The 27,076-nt window shown below is 49.6% G+C and overlaps 1 protein-coding gene across 1 annotated transcript in view; it reads left to right on the forward strand.

Annotated features, from left to right (window-relative positions):
• LOC137309863 (coiled-coil domain-containing protein 183-like) overlaps positions 1-26,329 on the forward strand; it is a 139,667-nt gene extending 113,338 nt beyond the window's left edge. Inside the window, exons 11-14 of the mRNA XM_067977878.1 lie at positions 8,606-8,771; positions 10,792-10,917; positions 20,715-20,799; positions 26,107-26,329. Coding sequence (XP_067833979.1) covers positions 8,606-8,771; positions 10,792-10,917; positions 20,715-20,799; positions 26,107-26,267 — 538 coding nt within the window. The 3' untranslated portion in view covers positions 26,268-26,329. The remainder of the gene's footprint in view (positions 1-8,605; positions 8,772-10,791; positions 10,918-20,714; positions 20,800-26,106) is intronic.
• Positions 26,330-27,076: the final 747 nt, after the last annotated feature.

Genomic DNA, 27,076 nt, shown 5'->3' on the forward strand with positions numbered 1-27,076 from the left:
CGTAACAAATTGTGGCTTAAAAATTTTTTTCCTCATGTCACCTCTGGTTCTTTTGCCTTAATCTGTGTCCTCTGGTTACCAACCCTTCTGCCACTGGAAACAGTTTCACCTTATTTACTCTATCAAAACCCCTCATGATTTTGAACACCTATTTAAATCTTCCCTTAACCTTCTCTACTCTAAGGAGAACAATCCCAGCTTCTCCAGTCTCAATGGGTAACGAAAATCCCTCATCCTTGGTACCAGTCTGGTAAATTTCCTCTGCACCCTCTCTAAGGCCTTGACATCCTTCCTAAAGTGTGGTGCCCAGAATTGGTCACAGTACTCTGGCTGAGGCTTAACCAGTGATTTATAAAGATTTAGCATAACTTCCTTGCTTTTGTACTCTATGCCTCTATTTATAAAGCCAAGGATCCTGTAGTCTTTTTTAACAACCTTCTCAACTTGTCCTGCCATCTTCAAAGATTTGTGTACGTACACCCCCAGGTCTCTCTGTTCCTGCACCCCCTTTAAAATTGTACCATTTAGTTTATATTGCCTCTCCTCATTCTTCCAACCAAAATGAATCGCTTCACACTTTTCTGTGTTAAATTTCGTCTGCTGTCTGCCCATTTCACCAGTCTGCCTATGTCCTCCTAAAGTCTGTTACGTCCTCCTCATTGTTTACTACAGGGGTGATTTTAGGAGGCAAATATGAGGGGCGGGGGGGGGGCTCCAAAAATCGCGGAAATCCCGTTCTGGTTTGGAAGCTGGCTCCAACCCGCCGACTTCCGAGTTTCCCAGGGACCCACCTGTGTGCGGCGGACGACCTGAAAACGGAAGTCCCGCCGGCAATTAAAGCCGGCTGGATGCCAGTTAAAGAGCCAAATGTACCTCACTGAGGGGGGGGGGGGCGGTGGGGAAGGGCAGTAGATGGTGATGTTGTGAGAGAGGAGAGGGGGCGGGGGGGAAGGGCAGTAGATGGTGATGTTGTGAGAGAGGAGAGGGGGCGGTGGGGAAGGGCAGTAGATGGTGATGTTGTGGGAGAGGAGAGGGGGCGGTGGGGAAGGGCAGTAGATGGTGATGTTGTGAGAGAGGAGAGGGGGCGGTGGGGAAGGGCAGTAGATGGTGAATGTTGTGAGAGAGGAGAGAGGGGGCGGTGGGGAAGGGCAGTAGATGGTGATGTTGTGAGAGGAGAGGGGGCGGTGGGGAAGGGCAGTAGATGGTGATGTTGTGAGAGAGGAGAGGGGGCGGTGGGGAAGGGCAGTAGATGGTGAATGTTGTGAGAGAGGAGAGAGGGGGCGGTGGGGAAGGGCAGTAGATGGTGATGTTGTGAGAGGAGAGGGGGCGGTGGGGAAGGGCAGTAGATGGTGATGTTGTGGGAGAGGAGAGGGGGCGGTGGGGAAGGGCAGTAGATGGTGATGTTGTGAGAGAGGAGAGAGGGGGCGGTGGGGAAGGGCAGTAGATGGTGATGTTGTGGGAGAGGAGAGGGGGTGGTGGGGAAGGGCAGTAGATGGTGATGTTGTGAGAGAGGAGAGGGGGCGGTGGGGAAGGGCAGTAGATGGTGATGTTGTGAGAGAGGAGAGGGGGCGGTGGGGAAGGGCAGTAGATGGTGATGTTGTGAGAGAGGAGAGAGGGGGCGGTGGGGAAGGGCAGTAGATGGTGATGTTGTGAGAGAGGAGAGAGGGGGCGGGGGGGAAGGGCAGTAGATGGTGATGTTGTGGGAGAGGAGAGGGGGTGGTGGGGAAGGGCAGTAGATGGTGATGTTGTGAGAGGAGAGAGGGGGTGGTGGGGAAGGGCAGTAGATGGTGATGTTGTGAGAGAGGAGAGGGGGCGGTGGGGAAGGGCAGTAGATGGTGATGTTGTGGGAGAGGAGAGGGGGCGGGGGGGAAGGGCAGTAGATGGTGATGTTGTGAGAGAGGAGAGGGGGTGGTGGGGAAGGGCAGTAGATGGTGATGTTGTGAGAGAGGAGAGGGAGTGGTGGGGAAGGGCAGTAGATGGTGATGTTGTGGGAGAGGAGAGGGGGCGGGGGGGAAGGGCAGTAGATGGTGATGTTGTGAGAGAGGAGAGAGGGGGCGGTGGGGAAGGGCAGTAGATGGTGATGTTGTGAGAGAGGAGAGGGGGCGGGGGGGAAGGGCAGTAGATGGTGATGTTGTGAGAGAGGAGAGAGGGGGCGGTGGGGAAGGGCAGTAGATGGTGATGTTGTGAGAGAGGAGAGAGGGGGCGGTGGGGAAGGGCAGTAGATGGTGATGTTGTGAGAGAGGAGAGGGGGTGGTGGGGAAGGGCAGTAGATGGTGATGTTGTGAGAGGAGAGAGGGGGTGGTGGGGAAGGGCAGTAGATGGTGATGTTGTGAGAGAGGAGAGGGGGCGGTGGGGAAGGGCAGTAGATGGTGATGTTGTGGGAGAGGAGAGGGGGCGGGGGGGAAGGGCAGTAGATGGTGATGTTGTGAGAGAGGAGAGGGGGTGGTGGGGAAGGGCAGTAGATGGTGATGTTGTGGGAGAGGAGAGGGGGCGGGGGGGAAGGGCAGTAGATGGTGATGTTGTGAGAGAGGAGAGGGGGTGGTGGGGAAGGGCAGTAGATGGTGATGTTGTGAGAGAGGAGAGGGAGTGGTGGGGAAGGGCAGTAGATGGTGATGTTGTGAGAGAGGAGAGGGGGCGGTGGGGAAGGGCAGTAGATGGTGATGTTGTGAGAGAGGAGAGAGGGGGCGGTGGGGAAGGGCAGTAGATGGTGATGTTGTGAGAGAGGAGAGGGGGCGGTGGGGAAGGGCAGTAGATGGTGATGTTGTGGGAGAGGAGAGGGGGCGGGGGGGAAGGGCAGTAGATGGTGATGTTGTGAGAGAGGAGAGAGGGGGCGGGGGGGAAGGGCAGTAGATGGTGATGTTGTGAGAGAGGAGAGGGGGTGGTGGGGAAGGGCAGTAGATGGTGATGTTGTGAGAGGAGAGAGGGGGCGGGGGGGAAGGGCAGTAGATGGTGATGTTGTGAGAGAGGAGAGGGGGCGGTGGGGAAGGGCAGTAGATGGTGATGTTGTGAGAGAGGAGAGGGGGTGGTGGGGAAGGGCAGTAGATGGTGATGTTGTGAGAGAGGAGAGGGGGCGGTGGGGAAGGGCAGTAGATGGTGATGTTGTGAGAGAGGAGAGAGGGGGCGGTGGGGAAGGGCAGTAGATGGTGATGTTGTGAGAGAGGAGAGAGGGGGTGGGGAAGGGCAGTAGATGGTGATGTTGTGAGAGAGGAGAGAGGGGGTGGGGAAGGGCAGTAGATGGTGATGTTGTGGGAGAGGAGAGGGGGTGGTGGGGAAGGGCAGTAGATGGTGATGTTGTGAGAGAGGAGAGGGGGCGGTGGGGAAGGGCAGTAGATGGTGAATGTTGTGAGAGAGGAGAGGGGGTGGTGGGGAAGGGCAGTAGATGGTGATGTTGTGAGAGAGGAGAGGGGGTGGTAGGGAAGGGCAGTAGATGGTGATGTTGTGAGAGAGGAGAGGGGGTGGTGGGGAAGGGCAGTAGATGGTGATGTTGTGAGAGGAGAGGGGGCGGTGGGGAAGGGCAGTAGATGGTGATGTTGTGAGAGAGGAGAGAGGGGGCGGTGGGGAAGGGCAGTAGATGGTGATGTTGTGAGAGAGGAGAGGGGGCGGTGGGGAAGGGCAGTAGATGGTGATGTTGTGAGAGGAGAGGGGGCGGTGGGGAAGGGCAGTAGATGGTGATGTTGTGAGAGAGGAGAGGGGGTGGTGGGGAAGGGCAGTAGATGGTGATGTTGTGGGAGAGGAGAGGGGGTGGTGGGGAAGGGCAGTAGATGGTGATGTTGTGAGAGAGGAGAGGGGGCGGTGGGGAAGGGCAGTAGATGGTGATGTTGTGAGAGGAGAGGGGGCGGTGGGGAAGGGCAGTAGATGGTGATGTTGTGAGAGAGGAGAGGGGGCGGTGGGGAAGGGCAGTAGATGGTGATGTTGTGAGAGAGGAGAGAGGGGGCGGTGGGGAAGGGCAGTAGATGGTGATGTTGTGAGAGAGGAGAGAGGGGGCGGTGGGGAAGGGCAGTAGATGGTGATGTTGTGAGAGAGGAGAGAGGGGGCGGGGGGGAAGGGCAGTAGATGGTGATGTTGTGAGAGAGGAGAGGGGGTGGTGGGGAAGGGCAGTAGATGGTGATGTTGTGAGAGAGGAGAGGGGGCGGTGGGGAAGGGCAGTAGATGGTGATGTTGTGGGAGAGGAGAGGGGGCGGTGGGGAAGGGCAGTAGATGGTGATGTTGTGAGAGAGGAGAGAGGGGGCGGTGGGGAAGGGCAGTAGATGGTGATGTTGTGAGAGAGGAGAGGGGGGGTGGTGGGGAAGGGCAGTAGATGGTGATGTTGTGAGAGAGGAGAGGGGGGGTGGTGGGGAAGGGCAGTAGATGGTGATGTTGTGAGAGAGGAGAGGGGGCGGTGGGGAAGGGCAGTAGATGGTGATGTTGTGGGAGAGGAGAGGGGGCGGTGGGGAAGGGCAGTAGATGGTGATGTTGTGGGAGAGGAGAGGGGGCGGTGGGGAAGGGCAGTAGATGGTGATGTTGTGAGAGAGGAGAGGGGGTGGTGGGGAAGGGCAGTCGATGGTGATGTTGTGAGAGGAGAGAGGGGGCGGTGGGGAAGGGCAGTAGATGGTGATGTTGTGAGAGAGGAGAGAGGGGGCGGGGGGGAAGGGCAGTCGATGGTGATGTTGTGAGAGAGGAGAGGGGGCGGTGGGGAAGGGCAGTAGATGGTGATGTTGTGAGAGAGGAGAGGGGGTGGTGGGGAAGGGCAGTAGATGGTGATGTTGTGAGAGGAGAGAGGGGGCGGTGGGGAAGGGCAGTAGATGGTGATGTTGTGAGAGGAGAGAGGGGGCGGTGGGGAAGGGCAGTAGATGGTGATGTTGTGAGAGAGGAGAGGGGGTGGTGGGGAAGGGCAGTAGATGGTGATGTTGTGAGAGAGGAGAGGGGGCGGTGGGGAAGGGCAGTAGATGGTGATGTTGTGAGAGAGGAGAGGGGGCGGTGGGGAAGGGCAGTAGATGGTGATGTTGTGAGAGAGGAGAGGGGGCGGGGGGGAAGGGCAGTAGATGGTGATGTTGTGAGAGAGGAGAGGGGGCGGTGGGGAAGGGCAGTAGATGGTGATGTTGTGAGAGAGGAGAGAGGGGGCGGTGGGGAAGGGCAGTAGATGGTGATGTTGTGAGAGAGGAGAGGGGGCGGTGGGGAAGGGCAGTAGATGGTGATGTTGTGAGAGAGGAGAGGGGGCGGTGGGGAAGGGCAGTAGATGGTGATGTTGTGAGAGAGGAGAGGGGGTGGTGGGGAAGGGCAGTAGATGGTGATGTTGTGAGAGGAGAGAGGGGGCGGTGGGGAAGGGCAGTAGATGGTGATGTTGTGAGAGAGGAGAGGGGGTGGTGGGGAAGGGCAGTAGATGGTGATGTTGTGAGAGAGGAGAGGGGGCGGTGGGGAAGGGCAGTAGATGGTGATATTGTGAGAGAGAGGGGGCGGTGGGGAAGGGCAGTAGATGGTGATGTTGTGAGAGAGGAGAGGGGGCGGTGGGGAAGGGCAGTAGATGGTGATATTGTGAGAGAGGAGAGGGGGCGGTGGGGAAGGGCAGTAGATGGTGATGTTGTGGGAGAGGAGAGGGGGCGGTGGGGAAGGGCAGTAGATGGTGATGTTGTGAGAGAGGAGAGGGGGCGGTGGGGAAGGGCAGTAGATGGTGATATTGTGAGAGAGAGGGGGTGGTGGGGAAGGGCAGTAGATGGTGATGTTGTGGGAGAGGAGAGGGGGCGGTGGGGAAGGGCAGTAGATGGTGATGTTGTGGGAGAGGAGAGGGGGCGGTGGGGAAGGGCAGTAGATGGTGATGTTGTGAGAGAGGAGAGGGGGCGGTGGGGAAGGGCAGTAGATGGTGATGTTGTGGGAGAGGAGAGGGGGCGGTGGGGAAGGGCAGTAGATGGTGATGTTGTGAGAGAGGAGAGGGGGCGGTGGGGAAGGGCAGTAGAGGGTGATGTTGTGGGAGAGGAGAGGGGGCGGTGGGGAAGGGCAGTAGATGGTGATGTTGTGGGAGAGGAGAGGGGGCGGTGGGGAAGGGCAGTAGATGGTGATGTTGTGGGAGAGGAGAGGGGGCGGTGGGGAAGGGCAGTAGATGGTGATGTTGTGAGAGGAGAGAGGGGGCGGGGGGGAAGGGCAGTAGATGGTGATGTTGTGGGAGAGGAGAGGGGGCGGTGGGGAAGGGCAGTAGATGGTGATGTTGTGAGAGAGGAGAGGGGGCGGTGGGGAAGGGCAGTAGATGGTGATGTTGTGAGAGAGGAGAGAGGGGGTGGTGGGGAAGGGCAGTAGATGGTGATGTTGTGAGAGAGGAGAGGGGGGGTGGTGGGGAAGGGCAGTAGATGGTGATGTTGTGAGAGAGGAGAGGGGGCGGTGGGGAAGGGCAGTAGATGGTGATGTTGTGGGAGAGGAGAGGGGGCGGTGGGGAAGGGCAGTAGATGGTGATGTTGTGAGAGAGGAGAGAGGGGGTGGGGAAGGGCAGTAGATGGTGATGTTGTGAGAGAGGAGAGGGGGTGGTGGGGAAGGGCAGTAGATGGTGATGTTGTGAGAGAGGAGAGGGGGGGTGGTGGGGAAGGGCAGTAGATGGTGATGTTGTGAGAGAGGAGAGGGGGCGGTGGGGAAGGGCAGTAGATGGTGATGTTGTGGGAGAGGAGAGGGGGCGGTGGGGAAGGGCAGTAGATGGTGATGTTGTGAGAGAGGAGAGAGGGGGCGGTGGGGAAGGGCAGTAGATGGTGATGTTGTGAGAGAGGAGAGGGGGGGTGGTGGGGAAGGGCAGTAGATGGTGATGTTGTGAGAGAGGAGAGGGGGGGTGGTGGGGAAGGGCAGTAGATGGTGATGTTGTGAGAGAGGAGAGGGGGCGGTGGGGAAGGGCAGTAGATGGTGATGTTGTGGGAGAGGAGAGGGGGCGGTGGGGAAGGGCAGTAGATGGTGATGTTGTGGGAGAGGAGAGGGGGCGGTGGGGAAGGGCAGTAGATGGTGATGTTGTGAGAGAGGAGAGAGGGGGTGGTGGGGAAGGGCAGTAGATGGTGATGTTGTGAGAGAGGAGAGGGGGCGGGGGGGAAGGGCAGTAGATGGTGATGTTGTGGGAGAGGAGAGGGGGCGGTGGGGAAGGGCAGTAGATGGTGATGTTGTGAGAGAGGAGAGGGGGCGGGGGGGAAGGGCAGTAGATGGTGATGTTGTGAGAGGAGAGGGGGTGGTGGGGAAGGGCAGTAGATGGTGATGTTGTGAGAGAGGAGAGAGGGGGTGGTGGGGAAGGGCAGTAGATGGTGATGTTGTGAGAGAGGAGAGGGGGCGGTGGGGAAGGGCAGTAGATGGTGATGTTGTGAGAGAGGAGAGGGGGCGGTGGGGAAGGGCAGTAGATGGTGATGTTGTGGGAGAGGAGAGAGGGGGCGGTGGGGAAGGGCAGTAGATGGTGATGTTGTGGGAGAGGAGAGAGGGGGCGGTGGGGAAGGGCAGTAGATGGTGATGTTGTGGGAGAGGAGAGGGGGCGGTGGGGAAGGGCAGTAGATGGTGATGTTGTGAGAGAGGAGAGGGGGCGGTGGGGAAGGGCAGTAGATGGTGATGTTGTGAGAGAGAGGGGGCGGGGGGGAAGGGCAGTAGATGGTGATGTTGTGAGAGAGGAGAGGGGGCGGTGGGGAAGGGCAGTAGATGGTGATGTTGTGAGAGAGGAGAGGGGGCGGTGGGGAAGGGCAGTAGATGGTGATGTTGTGGGAGAGGAGAGGGGGCGGTGGGGAAGGGCAGTCGATGGTGATGTTGTGAGAGAGGAGAGGGGGTGGTGGGGAAGGGCAGTAGATGGTGATGTTGTGGGAGAGGAGAGGGGGCGGTGGGGAAGGGCAGTAGATGGTGATGTTGTGAGAGAGGAGAGGGGGCGGGGGGGAAGGGCAGTAGATGGTGATGTTGTGAGAGAGGAGAGGGGGTGGTGGGGAAGGGCAGTAGATGGTGATGTTGTGAGAGAGGAGAGAGGGAGCGGTGGGGAAGGGCAGTAGATGGTGATGTTGTGAGAGAGGAGAGGGGGTGGTGGGGAAGGGCAGTAGATGGTGATGTGAGAGGAGAGAGGGGGCAGTGGGGAAGGGCAGTAGATGGTGATGTTGTGAGAGAGGAGAGGGGGCGGTGGGGAAGGGCAGTAGATGGTGATGTTGTGAGAGAGGAGGCCTCATAAATCACGTTGATAATTCTGTGCTGCACAATCGAACTGTGAGGAGGCCTACTCAGCTTTAGTGACCCCATTTTTGAATTTAAAAAAAAGTAGTGACCAGGATTAATTGTAAAATTCATTGGCCCCGATATGTACAGGGAGGGAGTGGGGCACGTGTTTGCAGGGGGGAGCGCAGAGGTCCTGCCCAACTTAAAATCTGAGGAATGAAACCTTATTTAAATCTCATAATGACGGACACCCCCCCACTCTCCAGCGGTTAACACGGCCGTCTCCAAACCCACCCCAGTTAAATCGGGAGTGAACCATGCTCCCCCGACACTCTCCCACCCATCCTGGAGGGTTAAATTCCGCCCCTCCACCCCCAATCCTGTTGTTTCCAGAGCAAGGAACTGCTGGGATGAGCCATGCAATTACAGTCTCCCTGGAGTAGCCTTGAACAGTTCTCTAACAAGCTCCCTGTTTCTGTCCTGTCAGCCTAATCAATTTGAAGGCAGGAACGGAACACCAGTTGCAGCTTGAAAAGGACAATCTGATGACGGTGTTACGGCGACTTTGCAACAGTGACCTGCTCCTCCTGGCCATTGAGAATGGGATTGACAACCTATACTACTCTCTGTACGGCATTACCAGTGCCACTGAGGTCTGTGCCAAATGTACCAATGTGTTTAAAAAAAATACAGTTCATTTCTCGGTGATAAAAATAAGGTTTGGGTTTAACATCAAGCATCACGTGCTACACACATAATAACTGGGGGCCATTTTCCTCATAGGAACAGGAGGATGCCATTCAGCTTCTCGAGCCTGTTCCACCACTCAGTTAGATTGTGGCTGATCAACTCCATTCACCCGCCTTTTCTCCTCCATATCTCTAGATTCCCTTACCCAACAAATAGTGATCGATTTCAGTCTTGAAAGTTCCGATTGTCCCAGAATCCACAGCATCCTGGGTTCCAGATTTCCACTCCCGTTTGTATGGAAAGGTCTTGCGGGACCGGAGTTACATTGAGGATCGAGCCAACTTCTCCCTCTGCCTACCTTTTCAGAAGGACCTTGATTTAGGTGGCCAGAACTCCCGTCGGAGAAAGGCTGGAGCTTGTTAATAGGCAATTGGGATCAGATGATGTGGTTACGATCCCAACGCCATTTTCAACTCTTGCTACTGCCGGTTCCTCAACCTGCAGGCAACACAAGTCAGGAGCGGCCATTTCCAGCGGTGTTTAAAGGGACCTCAACCTGCTCTCAGCTAAAATGCTAGAATGTTTTGGAAGACACTGTCTCTCACTGGGGGACAGTTCCACAGACACTGACTCTCACTGGGGGACAGTTCCACAGACACTGACTCTCACTGGGGGACAGTTCCACAGACACTGACTCTCACTGGGGGACAGTTCCACAGACACTGACTCTCACTGGGGGACAGTTCCACAGACACTGTCTCTCACTGGGGGACAGTTCCACAGACACTGACTCTCACTGGGGGACAGTTCCACAGACACTGACTCTCACTGGGGGACAGTTCCACAGACACTGACTCTCACTGGGGGACAGTTCCACAGGCACTGACTCTCACTGGGGTACAATTCCACAGGCACTGTCTCTCACTGGGGGACAGTTCCACAGACACTGACTCTCACTGGGGGACAGTTCCACAGACACTGACTCTCACTGGGGGACAGTTCCACAGACACTGACTCTCACTGGGGGACAGTTCCACAGACACTGACTCTCACTGGGGGACAGTTCCACAGACACTGACTCTCACTGGGGGACAGTTCCACAGACACTGACTCTCACTGGGGGACAGTTCCACAGACACTGACTCTCACTGGGGGACAGTTCCACAGACACTGACTCTCACTGGGGGACAGTTCCACAGACATTGACTCTCAATGGGGGACAGTTCCACAGACACTGACTCTCACTGGGGGACAGTTCCACAGACATTGACTCTCAATGGGGGACAGTTCCACAGACACTGACTCTCACTGGGGGACAGTTCCACAGACACTGACTCTCACTGGGGGACAGTTCCACAGGCACTGACTCTCACTGGGGGACAGTTCCACCGACACTGACTCTCACTGGGGGACAGTTCCACAGACACTGACTCTCACTGGGGGACAGTTCCACAGACATTGACTCTCAATGGGGGACAGTTCCACAGACACTGACTCTCACTGGGGGACAGTTCCACAGACACTGACTCTCACTGGGGGACAGTTCCACAGACACTGACTCTCACTGGGGGACAGTTCCACAGACACTGACTCTCACTGGGGGACAGTCCCACACACACTGACTCTCACTGGGGGACAGTTCCACAGACACCGACTCTCACTGGGGGACAGTTCCACAGACACTGACTCTCACTGGGGGACAGTTCCACAGACACTGACTCTCACTGGGGGACAGTTCCACAGGTGGAAGCCTCCCATTTGTCCCTTGTTTTGTGTTTGAATGCTCCTGCTGTTGATTGGTTTGTTAGTTCTGATCTTCCCCAGAGGAAGTTTAATATAGTGGAGAATGAATGAATACTAACTGAGCAGGAAGGCATGATTTCCTGAAATAGACGGTGTCTCAGGCCCTCCTGTTGGTGCTGACTGGGTCATTGGGACTTTACCTACAGTAAGTAATCTAACACTCTCTTTTTTGTGTCTCAGCTTTCACGCAGTGAACCGCAAGATGCCTATGAGAAGTTACGAGTCTGTGAGCAGAAATTAGTTTTCTTGGAGAGTAAAGTTGTAAATTTCATCCCTGAGGAGTGGATGATAACAGAACAGGAGAAGGTAAAGTTATGCACTGTAATCGTGAATCAGTCAAGACCCCGGTCTGAACTGTAGTGAGTGTGTGAATGAGGAACAGGTTCTGTTGTCAGATCCATACACTTTGGGAGGAACAAGGAATGCACTAAGTGGAAAAGCTTTAAAAGGAGTAGAGGAGCAGAGAGACTTCAAAAGTAGGAGGAGGACAAGTTGATAAAGCTGTGAAGGAATCCCATTAGATCCTAGGTTTTATAAATAGGGGTGCAGAGTACAAAAGCAAGGAGGTTATGCCAAACCCCTACATATGATTGGTTATGCTGCAGTTGGAATATAGTGTCCAATTTTGGGCACCTTACTCTGGGAAGGATGTCAAGGCCATGGAGCGGGTGCAGGAGGGATTTATTAAGATGATGCAAAGGATGAGAGGCTTTACTTATGAGGAGAGACTAGAGAAACTGAGGCTCTTTTCACTGGATGAGATGTTAAACTGAGACCCCGTCTGCCCTCTCAGGTGGATGTAAAAGACCTGAGGGCACTATTTCAAAGAAGAGCAGGGGAGTTTTCCCCAGTGTCCCAGCCAATATTTAGCCCGCAACCAACATCACTAAAACAGATCATCTGATCATTATTACATTGCTGTTTGTGGGATCTTGCTGTGTGCACATTTGCTGCCACATTTCTTACATTACAACAGTGACTATGAAGTACTTCATTGGCTGTAAAGCGCTTTGGGATGTCCTGAGGTCATGAAAGGCGCTATATAAATGCAAGACTTTCTTCCTTTCCTCCTCCTCCTCCTCTTGTTGCCCAGGTGGTAGTCAGGACTGGTCCCTCCTGATGATGAGGTTGTAGAGGATGCAGCAGACGACCACAGATCTGGATCCCCGCTCGGGCGTATTGCAAACTCCTCCCGAACGGGGCAGTGGAAGCATTAGTCGAGGACGCCGATTGTTTGTTCGATGATGTTCCCTGTAGCAACATGGCTCTCATTGTGGGCCAGCTCTGCAGCTGTGCCCGGGATCCCGACAGGAGTCATGAGCCAAGTCTGAAGGGGTTGGCCCTTGTTGCCAATAGCCAGCCTGTAACCTGGCAGTCTGTTTGGAATAAAGTTGGCACAGAAGACTGGTGCAGGATGAAAGAGTCAGGACTGCTGTTGGAATAGTGCTCACAGACCTGTATGATGCGATGCCTGTGGTCACAAACCAGCTGGACATTGAGGGAGTGGAATCCCGTTCTATGGAGAAAGATGCCAGGCTGGTAATGGGGAGCACGGCAAGGCAATGTGGGTGCAGTCCGTGGCACCCTGCATCCTACACCCTGGGGAAGCCTGCCGTGGGGGAGAAGCCTAGAGATCTCTCATTCTGCTTAACTCTGTCCATAGGGAAGGTGATGTAGGTGGTCCTCCTGGTATTGAGAGTCTCAGTGACCTCCCTGATACAGCAGTGAACTGCAAACTGGGAGATGTGGCTGATGTCACCTGCTGCAGCCTGGATTGACCCTGGGGTGTAAAGGTTAAGGGCCACGGTGACCTTGACAGCCACAGGCAGTGCTGTCCATACCCTGGTCGAGGCTGGAGTTGTGGGTGCAGCAGGTGACGTAGCTCGGTGACGGTCTCCTTGGTGAAGTGAAGGCTCCTGAGACATTGCTCCCCTGTGAAGTTGAGGTAGGGAAAGTGCTCCCTGAAGACCCGTTGTGGGTACGGCCTCCTGCTCTGTGCCCTCCTTCCCCCTGCTGCTCCTGCTCTCTCCTGTCTTCCTGCTACTTCCCCTCGTCCTCCAGTCCCAAAGGCAAACCTACCAGACCCCCCATGACTGGAGTGCAACTGTCTTAAAAGCAGCTAAAAACAGTCCCAGCACCTGCAAAAATCCTTTCAAAAATCAGAATTAAATTGTCAAAGTAAGAAATCAGGCCAGATTTTAACCAGCAACTGACCTGTATGCACTGGATGATCCCTTTAACTAGCGTTGCTGAAGGGTCTTTGCTCCCTGTTAGTATCATAGTATGTTACAGCATTGGAGGAGGCCATTCGGCCCATCGGCACTTTGAAAGAGCTATTCAATTAGTCCCACTCACCTGCTCTTTCCCTATAGCTCTGTAAATTTTTTCCCTTCAAGTATTTATCTGATACAGACAGACTGGTGAAATGGGCAGACACACGGCAGATGAAATTTTAAAATAAAAATGTTTCCTCACCTCTGGCTCTTTTGTCGATCACATTAAATCTGTGTCCTCTGGTTACCGACCCTTCTGCTACTGTTTCTCCTTATTTACTCTTATCAAAACCATTCATGATTTTGAACACCTCTATCAAATCTCCCCTTAACCTTCTCTTTTCTAAGGAGAACAATCCCAGCTTTTCCAATCTCCACATAACTGAAGCCGCTTATCCCTGGTACCATTAACAGCCTTCTCGACTTGTCCTGCCACCTTCAAAGATTTGTGTACGTACATCCCCAGATGTCTCTGTTCATGTACACCCTTCAAAATTGTACCGTTTAGTTTATATTGCCTCTCCTCATTCTTCCTACCAAAATGTAACACTTCAACACTTCTCAGCTTAAAATTTCATCTGCCGTGTGTGTGCCCATTTCACCAGTCTGTCTGTGTCCACCTGAAGTCTGTTACTATCCTCCTCATTGTAAACTACAGTTCTGAATGTCATGTCATCTGCAAACTTTGAAGTTATACCCAAGTCCAGGTCATTAATATATATCAAAAAGAGTAGTGGTCCTAATACTGTCCCCTGGGAAACACCACTGTATACGTCCCTCCAGTCTGAAAAACAGCCATTCCCCACTACTCTGCTTTTTGTCCTCTAGCCAATTTTGTATCCACGCAGCCACTGTCCCTTTAATCCCATGGGTTTAATTTTGCCAGCAAGTCTATTATGTGGTACTTTACCAAATGCCTTTTGAAAGTCCATATACACAACATCAACTGCACAACCCTCGTCAACCCTCTCCGTTACTTCACCAAAGAACTCAATCAAGTTAGTCAGACACGATTTTCCTTTCACAACTCCTCGCTGACTTTCATTTATCAGCGCCATATTACTGGGCGAGTATATCATGCGGCGAGTCAAGCACTGGGGCAGCCCAATATCTCAAAAGGGTCCTCCAACCAGCGTAGGACCCTTATTTAAATATTATAATGAGCTTCTTTAATCGTCCCGGTGAGCCTTGGATGCCTACGGAGGAGCCTGATCCAGTATGGTGGGAAGCGCCCTCCTGGTGCGGGATATTGAACACTTAGGTGCCCGTTTTACGCCAGTAAATTGGGCGCGGCGCCAACGAATTTCTAGCCGGAATTTCTGACCAGAAACTTCTGTTTGAAACAGAATCCATAATAGCTTTTAAAAGGGAAGTGGATAAATACTTAAAAAAATATTGAAGGGGCTATGGAAAGGGCAGGGGAATGGGACTAAACAGATAATTCTTTCAAAGAGTTAGCACAGGTGTAATGGGCTGAATGATCTCTTTCTAAGCTGTAAAATTCTACAACTCTATAATTCTAAATGATTTGGAGCTGATAACATTGCCTAAAACAACAACAACTTGCATTTATATTGTGCTTTTAACATCGTAAAATGTCCAAAGGCATTTCACAGGAGCGTAATCAGACAAAAATTTGACGCCAAGCCAAAGAAGGAGACATTAGGAAAGGTGACCAAAAGCTTGGTCAAAGAGGTAGGTTTTAATGAGGGCCTTAAAGGAGGAGAGAGGTAGAGACGCGGAGTAGATTAGGGAGGGAATTCCAGAGCTTAGGGCCTGGGTAGCTGAAGGCACGGTCGCCAATGGTGGAACGATTAGAATCAGGGATGCGCAAGAGGTCAGAATTGGAGGAGAGCAGTGATCTTGGAGGGTTGTAGGGCTGGAGGAGGTTAGAGAGATAGGGAGGGGTGAGACCATGGAGGGATTTTAACACAAGGATGAGAGTTTTAAAATCGAGGTGTTGCCGGACTGGGAGCCAATGTAGGTCAGCGAGCACAGGGGTGATGGGTGAACAGGACTTGGTGGGAGTTAGGATACAGGCAGCAGAGTTTTGGATGAGTTCAAGTTTATGGAGGGTGGAAGATGGGAGGCCGGCCAGAAGAGCATTGAAATAGTCAAGTCTGGAGGTAACAAAGGCACAGATGAGGGTTTCAGCAGCAGATGGGCTGAGGCAGGGGGGCGATGTTACGGAGGTGGAAGTAGGCGGTCTTGGTGCTAGAGATATATGGGGTGGGAAGCTCATCTCACAGTCAAATAGGACACCAAGGTTGCGAACAGTCTGGTTCAGCCTCAGACAGTGGCCAGGGAGAGGGATGGAGTCGGTGGTTAGGGAATGGAGTTTGTGGCGGGGACTGAAGACAATGGCTTCGATCTTCCCAATATTTAATGGAGGAAACTTCGGCCCATCCAGTACTGGATGTCAGACAAGCAGCATGACACTGGGTACACTTCAGGGCACTGGTACCCCACACCTGGAGTATTGGGTACAATTCTTGTCCCCGTACTACACCAAGAATATCCAGGCACTGGAAGCAGTGCACTTAAGGGAACCCAAACTGATACTCGGCATAAGGTATCTGAACTCTGGGGAGAGGGTGCAGAGCCTGGGACTGGTTACTGTGGGGCAGAGAAGGATCGGGGAGAGATTATTAATGTATTTGAGATCCCGAAGGGAATCAATAAGCTGAACCTGATAATATGTTATGGGGAATGACGTGGGTCAAGTGTCAGTGGGGGAACGTTTAGGGAACAATGATCATAGTATCATAAGGTTTAGATTAGCAATGGAAAAGGACACAGAGCAATCTAGAGTAAAAGTACTTAATTGGAGGAGGGCCAATTTCAGTGGGTTGAGAACGGATCTGGCCCGAGTAAATTGGAATCAAAGATTGGCAGGGAAAACTGTAATTGTAACTGTAATTAAAGACGAGATGGTTCTGGTACAGTCTAGGTACATTCCCACGAGGGGAAAAGGTTGGACAACCAAAGCTAGAGCTCCCTGGATGACGAAAGAGATAAAGAGCAAGATGAAGCAGAAAAAGGCGGCATATGACAAATGTCAGGTTGTTAATACAAGTGAGAACTGGGCTGAGCGTAGAAAGTTCAGAGGGGAGGCAAGAAAGGAAATAAGAGGGGAAAAGGGAGAGGCCTTTAAGGAGGAGATGGTTCGGGTACAGTCTAGGCACATTCCCACGAGGGGGAAAGGTAGGGTAACTGAAGCCAGAGCTCCCTGGATGACAAAAGAGATAGTGAGTAAGATGAAATGGAAAAAAGGGGCACATGACAGATGTGAGGTTGATAACACAGTGAGAACCAGACAGAATATCGAAAGTTCAGAGGGGAAGTAAAAAAGGAAATGAGGGTCAAAGAGAGTGTATGAGAATAGACTGGCAGCCAACATAAACAGGAATCCAATAGTCTTCTACAGGCATGTAAACAGTAAACGGGTAGTAAGAGGAGGGGTGGGGCCGATTAGGGACCATAAAGGAGATCTACTCATAGAGGCAGAGGGCATGGCCGAGGTACTAAATGAATACTTTGCATCTGTCTTTACCAAGGACAAAGATGCTGCCAGAGTCTCAGTAAAGATATAGTTGAGATACTGGATGGACTAAAAATTGATAAAGAAGAGGTACTAGACAGGCTAGCTGTACTTAAAGCAGATAAGTCACCCAGTCCGGATGGGATGCATCCTAGGTTGCTGAGGGAAGTAAGGGTGGAAATTGCGGAGGTACTGGCCATAATCTTCCAAACATCCGTAGATACGGGGGTGGTGCTAGAGGAGTGGAGAATTGCAAATGTTACACCCTTGTTCAAAAAAGGGTGTAAAGATAAACCCAGCAACTACAGGCCAGTCAGTTTAACCTCAGTGGTGGGGAAACTTTTAGAAACGATAATCAGGGACAGAATTAAGTCACTGGACGAGTGTGGATTGATTAGGGAAAGCCAGTACGGATTTGTTAAAGGCAAATCGTTTCTAACTAACTGATAGAGTTTTTTGATGAGGTAACAGAGAGGGTAGATGAGAACAATGTAGTTGATGTGGTGTATATGGACTTTCAAAAGGCGTTTGATAAAGTGCCACATGGTAGGCTTATCATCAAGGTGGCAGCCCATGGAATAAAGGGGGCAGTAGCAACATGGATACAGAATTGGCTACGTGACAGGAAACAGAGAGTAGTGGTGAACGGTTGTTTTTCGGACTGGAGGGAGGTGTACAGTGGTGTTCCCCAGGGGTCAGCGCTGGGGCCACTGATATATATTAATGACTTGGTTGGTAAACAGTGAGGAGGATAGTGATAGACTTCAAGAGGATATAGATAGGCTGGTGGCATGAGCGGACACGTGGCAGATGAACTTTAACGCAGAAAAATGCAAAATGATACTTTCGGTAGGAAGAATTAGGAGAGGCAACTCTACAAGGGGTAAAGGAATAAAGAGATCTGGGGGAGTATGTGCACAAATCGTTAAAGGTGGCAGGGCAGGTTGAGAAAGCGGTTAAAAAAGCATACGGGATCCTGGGCTTTATAAATAGAGGCAGAGAGTACAAAAGTATGGAAGTCATGATGAACCTTTATAAAACACTGGTTCGGCCACATCTGGAGTATTGTGTCCAGTTCTGGGCACCACACTTCAGGAAAGATGTGAATGTCTAAGAGAGCGTGCAGAGGAGATTTACTAGAACGGTTCCAGGGATGGGGGGCTTTAGTTATGTGAATAGACTGGAGAAGCTGGGGTTGTTCTCCTTGAAACGGAGATGGTTGCGAGGAGATTTGATAGAGGTATTCAAAATCATGAAGGGTCTAGACAGAGTAGATAAAGAAGAGACTGTTCCCACTGGTGGAAGGTTCAGGAACCAGAGGGCACAGGTTTAAGGTGATTGGCAAAAGAACCAAAGGTGACATGAGGAAAAACTTTTTTACACAGCGAGTGGTTGGGATCTGGAATGCACTGCCTGAGGGGGTGGCGGAGACAGATTCAATCATGGCCTTCAAAAGGGAACTGGATAAGTACGTGAAAGGAAAAAATGTGCAGGGCTACGGGGATAGGGCGGGGGAGTGAGACTAGCTGGATTGCTCTTGCATAGAGCCGGCACGGACTCGATGGGCCGAATGTGCTGTAACCTTTCCATGATTCTATGAGAATAGACTGGCAGCTAACATAAAAGGGAATCCAAAAATCTTCTATAGGCACATAAACAGTAAACGGGTAGTAAGAGGAGGGGTGGGGCCGATTAGGGACCAAAAAGGAGATATATACATGGAGGCAGAGGGCTTGGCTGAGGTACTAAATGAGTACTTTGCATCTGTCTTTACCAAAAAAGAAGATACGGCCAAAGTTACAGTAAAAGAGGTCATTGAGATACTGTATGGGATAAAAATTGATAAAGAGGAGGTACTACAAAGGTTGGCTGTACTTAAAGTAGATAAATCAGCTGGTCCGGATGGGATGCATCCTAGGTTGCTAAGGGAAGTAATGGTGGAAATTGCAGAAGTGCTGGCCATAATCTTCAATCTTCAGAGAACAGCGGTGGTGCTGGAGGACTGGAGAATTGCAAATGTTACACCCTTGTTCAAAAAAGGGTGTAAGGATAAACCCAGCAACTATAGGCCGGTCAGTTTAACGTCAATGGTGGGGAAGCTTTTAGAAACATTAATCTGGGACAAAATTAATAGTCACTTGAACAAGTGTGGATTGATTAGGGAAAGCCAGTACGGATTTGTTAAAGGCAAATCGTGTTTGACTAACTTGATTGAGTTTTTTGATGAAGTAACAGAGAGGGTTGATGAGGGCAATTTGGTTGATGGGGTATATGGACTTCCAAAAGGCGTTTGATAAAGTGCCACATAATAGGCTTGTCAATAAAATTGAAGCCCACAGAATAAAAGGGGCAGTGGCAGCATGGATACGAAGTGACAGGAAACAGAGAGGTACTGAACGGTTGTTTTTCGGACTGGAGGAAAGTATACAGTGGTTTTTCCCAGGGGTCGGTGCTGGGACCACTGCTTTTCTTGATATATATTAATGACTTGGACTTGGGTGTACAGGGCACAATTTCAAAATTTGCAGATGACACAAAACTTGGAAGGGTAGTAAACAGTGAGGAGGATAGAGATAGACTTCAAGAGGGCAGAGACAGGCTGGTGGAATGGGCGGACACGCGGCAGATGAAATTTAATGCTGAGATGTCTGAGGTGATACATTTTGGTAGGAGGAACGAGGAGAGGCAATATAAACTAAATGGTACAATTCTAAAAGGGGTGCAGGTACAGAGAAACCTGGGGTATATGTACTCTGGTTGTTGAAGGTGGCAGAACAGGTTGAGAAAGCGGTTAAAAAAGCATACAGGATCCCGGGCTTTATAAACAGAGGCATAGGGTACAAAAGCGAGGATGTTATGTAGAACCTTTATAAAACACTGGTTCGGCCACAACTGGAGTATTGTGTCCAATTCTGGGCACCACACTTTAGGAAGGATGTGAAGGCCTTAGAGGGTGCAGAAAAGATTTACTAGAATGGTTCCAGGGATGAGGGACTTCAGTTACGTGGAGAGACTGGAGAAGCTGGGGTTGTTCTCCTTAGAGCAGAGAAGGTTGAGAGACGATTTGATAGAAGTGTTCAAAATCACGAAGGGACTAGACAAAGTAAATAAAGAGAAACTTTTCCTCCTGGCGGAAGGGGCAAGAACCAGAGGGCACAGGTTTAAGGTGATTGGCAAAAGAACCAAAGGCAACATGAGGAAAAACTTTTTTATGCAGCGAGTGGTTAGGATCTGGAATGCACTGCCTGAAAGGGTGGTGGAAGCAATTGTGGCTTTCAAAAAGGAATTAGATAGGTACCGGAAGGAGAAAAAATTGCTGGGCTATGGGGAAGGAGTGGGGGAGTAGAACTAGCTGGATTGCTCTTGCAGAGAGCCAGCGCAGGCTCGATGGGCCGAATGGCTTGTTTCTGTGGCGTAACCATTCTATGATTCTATGTTTTAGAACGTCACAAACTCCAGAATCAAGGACACAGGCCCAAGAGCGAATGAGGGGAATGGGAGTGGGGGGGGAATGCAGACAGGCAGGCAGAGTGTGGGAACATTTACAGTAGAATTAGACAGATATTTGGGGAAGTGGGCGATTGTTTTAGGGAGCAGGCTGTAGTTCCATGTTACTTTCCTATGTTCATTGATGACTATTCTCCAGGGACTCTGCCTGCAATACTGGGCCTGGGGGGAGGAGGCTACAGCAGCCAACATCCAGCTGACCTTCCTGGGAGTTCCAGAAAGTTCTAGATCAACACAGCCTGGGGCCAGGGCCTACAGACTTTAATAATAAAAACAGGAAATGCTGGAAATACTCAGCGGGTCAGGCAGCCTCTGCAGAGAAAGAAACAGAGTTAACGTTTCAGGTCAAAACTTCGTCAGAACTGGAAGAAGTTTGAGATTTAACAGTTTTTAAGCAAGTACAGAACCAGGGAAAGAGGGGGAGGAAAGAACAAAAGGGAAGGTCTGTGATAGGGTGGAGGGCAGGAGTGATTAAATGACAAAAGGGATGATGGTGCAAGGCAAGGAGGGTGGGAATGGGACAAGTAAAGAAACAAAAGATGGGTCTAGAGGAGCTGTAAATGGCAACATCAGAACCATTACCAGCACCTGCTGTCTGAAAACATGGGAGCAGTGGTTATGATAATGTTCCATACTTTATTGTACCAAACGGCATCTATCTCAGCTCATGAGCTGCTGCGGAGATTAATATTTGGAAAATGTTCCCAGCTGCCCCGTTACGGCACTGTCCAGCTTTCCAATCTGTCCCTTGTGAACTAACCTGTATTTTTTGTATATTTCAGTTAACAGAATTAATAGAGAACACATTTAGTGAGAATGCACAGAACAGAAACGTCATCTCTGATTTAGTTGATTTTGAAATCCATGGTGAGTGTTAATGAGGAACCTTTACTATCTCCAGCATACTACTGACTAACATGGACCTCCCCCAGTCTGGGAGGTGTGTGATGAAGAAAAAGTGAGGGGGAGGGAGTGGCTTATTTCTTCCCCTTTACTCTTTCCTTTCATGAGGATGGATGGAATGAGATCAATGTGAGTGATCTGGCTGTGTCCTGTAACTATACAATCACTGTGTTAGAGCCAGCCTTTGGCTCAGTGGTAGTATTCCCACCTCTGAGTCAGAAGGCTCAAGGTTCAAACCGGAGCCCCCGGGCGGTCCCGGGGAGCGGAGACCGGAGCCCCCGGACGGTCCCGGGGAGCGGAGACCGGAGCCCCCGGGCGGTCCCGGGGAGCGGAGACCGGAACCCCCGGGCGGTCCCGCAGAGCGGAGACCGGAACCCCCGGGCGGTCCCGGGGAGCGGAGACCAGAGCCCCAGGGTGGTCCCAGCTCTGAATTGACATCCAGCGGGATACTCATGTTCACTGGCTGTGGGTGTACCCCCTTCCTCATTGTATGGGTTGTGGGAGCCCATAAAACCCTGCCGCTGTATAGGACTAACCCCCCCCCCACAATCGACCGGTATAAAGATGATATCAACATGGAAGGAGTGTTCATGTTGTGGCCAGTCAGACTGTTAATCAGCCTGCGAATCCTTCCACTACTTCACACTGTTCTCCAAGGGAAGAGTGTGAAGATATAAAAATAACAAGAAGTTTGTGTCCAATTTTGGCTCCTATATAAAATTTGTCTCTGCTTGCTTTTGCCTCTAAAACCTCTCTCACACTCCCAGGCAGTGTACAAGAAGCAACTTGTTGGGACTGACAGGCAACCTTTCACTTCCCTCCAGCTTCCAATCTCTCTCCAACACAAACTTTTGTTCTCTTTCAATCCATGAGATGTGACTGGTCACTTTAATTTCAATCCATGAGATGTGACTGGTCACTTTAATTTCTATCTGAGATGTGACTGGTCACTTTAATTTCAATCTATGAGATGTGACTGGTCACTTTAATTTCTATCTGAGATGTGACTGGTCACTTTAATTTCTATCTGAGATGTGACTGGTCACTTTAATTTCTATCTGAGATGTGACTGGTCACTTTAATTTCTATCTGAGATGTGACTGGTCACTTTAATTTCTATCTGAGATGTGACTGGTCACTTTAATTTCTATCTGAGATGTGACTGGTCACTTTAATTTCTATCTATGAGATGGATCTGGAAGCAATAACCAAAGCTTAAAGACAAAAGAAACAGGATGAGTGTAAAGATCAGGCCAGGGTAAGGAATAAAGACAAGGAATCAAGGAACATATACATTTATAAAGCAGAAGTATAAAAGGGCTGTTAAAAATAGAGTAAACGGAACAACTACTAAAGATGAATTAATCTGTCTGTTCAGCAACATACACAGTGTCTAAAATAAAACAGGGGAACTGGAGGCAATAATCCGAAACAAGGAACCAGATGTAGTCGGAATAACTGAAACATGGCTACATAAAGGACAGGACTGGCAACTAAATATTGCAGGTTATAACATAATCAGAAAGGACAGGGAAGGAAGAAGAGGGTGGAGTAGCTGTATTAATTAGAGATTACATAATGGCAGTCGAAAAAAGGGACATAACTAACAGAAGGATAGAAACAGAATCCATATGGATTGAAATAAAAGATAAGGGATCGATCACGCTAATACGGGTATACTACAGACCACCTAATAGTGGAAAGGAGCTGGAGGAAGGAATATGTAAGCAAATGTGTGAAATGAGTAAAGGACATAGAATAATAATCATTGGAGATTTTAACTACCCCCAATAAACTGGCAGGGAGAGGTAGGTAAAGGGGTACAGGGAATGGAGTTTTTACAATGTGTACAATTTCTTACCCGGTATATAAAAAGCTCAAAGAGAGGAAGCACTGCTGGATCTAGTAATGGGAAATGAACCAGAACAGATAAGAGAAGTAAACGGTGGGGAACACAACATAATAAGGTTTAAGATAAAGATTGAGAAGGACATAAGTAAGACAAAGAACAAAGTAATAAATTGGAAAAACGCTGATTTTAAGGGAATGTGAATGGAACTAGGGAAAATAAACTGGAAAAATTTACTGACAAACAAAGAAACGGAACAGCAATGGGAAACATTTAAACCAGTGATTAATAGAGTTCAGGAGAAATATATTCCACTAAAAAGCAAGAACAGACTAGCCTGGAATGAAACACTATGGATGAATAAAGAAATAAGGGCAAAATTCAAACTAAAGAAAACGGCATTCACCAAATACATAGACAATAATGGAGAGGATGGCAAAAGGGAATACGAAAAGATTAGGAAAGAAATTTTAAAAACAATTAGGAAGGCAAAGAGAAACTACAAAAATAAATTATCAAGGAATATCAAAGTATTCCCATTGGCAGAAGGGTCGAGAACCAGAGGACACAGATTTAAGGTGATTGGCAAAAGAACCCAAGGCGACATGAGGAAAAACCTTTTACGCAGCGAGTAGTTATGATCTGGAATGTGCTGCCTGAAAGGGTGGTGGAAGCAGATTCAATCGTGGCTTTCAAAAGGAATTGGATAAATACTTGAAGGGAAAAAAATTGCAGGGCTACGGGGAGAGAACGGGGGAATGGGGCTAACTGGATTGCTCTTACAAAGAGCCGGCACAGGCTCGATGGGCCAAATGGCCGCCTCCTGTGCTGTAACCATTCTGATTGTACAGACATATAAATAACAAAAGAAATTTCAGGATAGGGATAGGGCCACTAAGGGATACACACGATAAACTCACAGGTAATGACAGCGAAATGGCAGAAATATTAAACAGTTACTTTGCCCCAGTATTTACTGGAGAGACTAACGTGGTGGGCATGACATTAGAAGAAGAGATCAAAAAAGATATAAAGACATTTAAGATAGAAAGGGGGGAGATCATTGATAAACTAATCAAACTTAGAGAGGATAAAACCCCTGGTTCAGATAGATTGCATCTGTGCATATTAGAAGAAATTAGGGAAGAGATACCAGAGGCATTATTACATATATATAAAAATTCATTAGGGAAGGGAATAGTGCCAGAGGACTGGTGGACAGCTAATGTTATTCCTATATTTAAAAAGGGAGATAGAACCAGTCCAGGGGACCATAGCCCAATTAGCTTAACATTGGTGGTAGGAAAGATAATGGAATTTTTACTCAAAGATGTAACAGAAAAACATCTAGAAACCAAAAACATAATAAAGAGCAGTCAGCACGGATTTCAGAAGGGAAAGTCATGCTTGACCAACCTTATTGAATTCTTTGAAGAAGTAACAGAAAGTGTAGACAAGGGCAATATAGTAGATGTCATATATTTGGATTTTCAAAAGGCCTTCGATAAGGTACCACATTATAGACTCATGACTAAGATCAGAGCATGGGGAGTCAAGGGACAAGTAGCAGAATGGATAGCAAGCTGGCTACAAAACAGAAAACTGAGAGCAGGGGTTAAGGGTAGCTACTCAGACTGGCAAAAGGTGGGAAGTGGTGTTCCACACGGATCGGTGCTGGGACCACTGTTGTTCACCATTTACATTAATGATTTGGACTCGGGAATTGGAAGTACAATTTCAAAATTTGCGGACAACGCCAAATTGGGGGGTGCAGTTAATACAAAGAAAGAATGTGTCAAAATACAAGAGGATATTAATAAACTTGCAGAATGGGTGCGTAATTGGCAAATGAATTTCAATATAGATAAATGTGAGGTGGTGCATTTTGGTAGGAAGAATAAGGAGGCCACATACTGCTTGGATAATAAGAGTCTAAACAGGTTAGAGGAGCAAAGGGATCTCAGGGTACAGATACACAAATCACTAAAAGTAGTGACGCAGGTTAATAAGGCCATAAAAAGGCAAATCAAGCACTGGGGTTCATTTCGAGAGGGATAGAATTGAAAAGCAGAGAAGTTATGTTAAACTTATATAGAACTTTGGTTAGACCACACTTGGAGTATTGTGCACAGTTCTGGTCTCCATATTAGAGAAAGGATATAGATACATTGGAGAAGGTGCCAAAAAGATTTACTAGGATGATACCAGAATTGAGAGGTTATACCTATAAGGAAAGATTGAACAGACTGGGGCTCTTTTCTCTAGAAAAGAGAAGGCTGATGGATGATCTGATAGAGGTCTTTAAGATAATGATAGGGTGAACGTAAAGAAAATATTTCCATTTGTGGGGGAGACCAGAACTAGGGGCCATAAATATGAGAGAGTCACTGATAAATCAAATAGGGAATTCAGGAGAAACTTCTTTACCCAAAGATTGGAAAGAATGTGGAATTTGCTACCACAAGGAGTAGTTGAGGCGAATAGCATAGATGCATATAAGGGGAAGCTGGATAAACATATGAAGGAGAAAGGAATAGAAGGATATGTTGATAGTGTTAGATGAAGTAGGGAGGGAGGCGGGTCGTGTGGAGCATAAACACTGACATGGACCTGTAGGGCCGAATGGCCTGTTTCTGTGCTGCATATTAAATTCTATGACTGGTGACTTTAATTTTTGTCTGAAATGTGACTGGTCACTTTAATTTCTGTCCATGAGATGTGCTTCATCCACCTGCGGAACCCCACAGGTTAATATCGGGGTCTGAGTGGGTAAGTAACCTGCTTGTTTTCATCTGCCTGGCGGGAAGGGTTAAAATCGAAGATTCGCTATCTAGTTTCACATATGATGCTAGATCATTGGGCAGGAAATCAAATGGGAATCGGAGTGAAAGATATTCTTGAAACGTCCCACCACTTGCAAAGTATGGCCTAAACCAGGTTGTGCCTGTGCAGCCAGGTCTGTCTCTCGTATTCATGGCACTGATCCGTTGGTCCCTGCATTGCTAGACCCTGTTGTTCCAGTCCTTTAACACCGCTGCAGAGCCAACTCATGTGGGTAAGAACCTCAGATGGCTCTCGTGCAGTTGTGCTGACCCTAGCTAATCGGCTCCTTGCTTTTCTGTTATGTGTGCTCACCTCCAGTTCCTGCTTACCAGAACTGAAGTATCGGCACCTCCTCTGTGCCCAGTGTCCGCAATCCTTTCACCATCATCTGTCCAGCAATACAGAGATACCGTTCACAGCAGCTCCCTTCAACCATTAGCACCAATTTCAAACAACACATATCCATCGCTCCGACTGGGACCCCCTGAAGGAGGGTTCAGGCCCTCCACTTTGTTACCTGGGCTCAACCTGACCGGGAACAATCCACTCGCATCGCCCCACCATTGGGTAATGTGTACTATCCTGTTCTTCTCTTCCAGATGAATTAGACTATTTAACAGCAAGCACTGATGGTGTCCTCACAAGAGAAGAAATTAAAAGACGGAGTGAGCAGCTGGTCCAAGATAAAACGAGAATAGTGCGGAGAGTGAAGAAGAAGGGCAGGAAACGCTACGTCAGCAAGAAGCAGGTCATTTGTTAGATTGGTGACTGAGAATGAGACAGAGCCAATCATAGAAAATAAAGAGTTATGTGTTTAAAGTGTAGGTGACCACTTATTGAATGAGTTTGTACATCGACATTTACATCAGAAAATAGAGCAAGGAGTGGAAACCATTCTTCTTTGCCTTGCTCACAATACAGACATTGACACTGCATAGTCTGTGACACCACTGGACCATAGAATCACACAGCACTGACTTAGGTTCTGTGCACTCATCAAGAAAAGAGCCTCTACACTGTCTCATCAAACACTCCCAGGTCAGGTACAGCACAGGTTAGATACAGAGTAAAGCTCCCTCTACACTGTCTCATCAAACTCCCAGGTCAGGTACAGCACAGGTTAGATACAGAGTAAAGCTCCCTCTACACTGTCTCATCAAACTCCCAGGTCAGGTACAGCACAGGTTAGATACAGAGTAAAGCTCCCTCTACACTGTCCCATCAAACACTCCCAGGACAGGTACAGCACGGGTTAGATACAGAGTAAAGCTCCCTCTACACTGTCCCATCAAACACTCCCAGGGCAGGTACAGCACGGGTTAGATACAGAGTAAAGCTCCCTCTACACTGTCCCATCAAACACTCCCAGGGCAGGTACAGCACGGGTTAGATACAACAACTTGCATTTATATATCGCCTTTAACATAGTAAAACGTCTTAAGGCGCTTCACTGGTGGGTGATCTTAGAATGGTTACAGCACAGAAGGAGGCCATTCGGCCCATCGAGCCCATGCCAGCTCTTTGTAAGAGCAATCCAGTTACATAAGAAATAGGAGCAGGAGTAGGCCA

The sequence above is a fragment of the Heptranchias perlo genome, unplaced genomic scaffold (assembly GCF_035084215.1).
Source record: "Heptranchias perlo isolate sHepPer1 unplaced genomic scaffold, sHepPer1.hap1 HAP1_SCAFFOLD_185, whole genome shotgun sequence".
NCBI lineage: Eukaryota > Metazoa > Chordata > Chondrichthyes > Hexanchiformes > Hexanchidae > Heptranchias > Heptranchias perlo.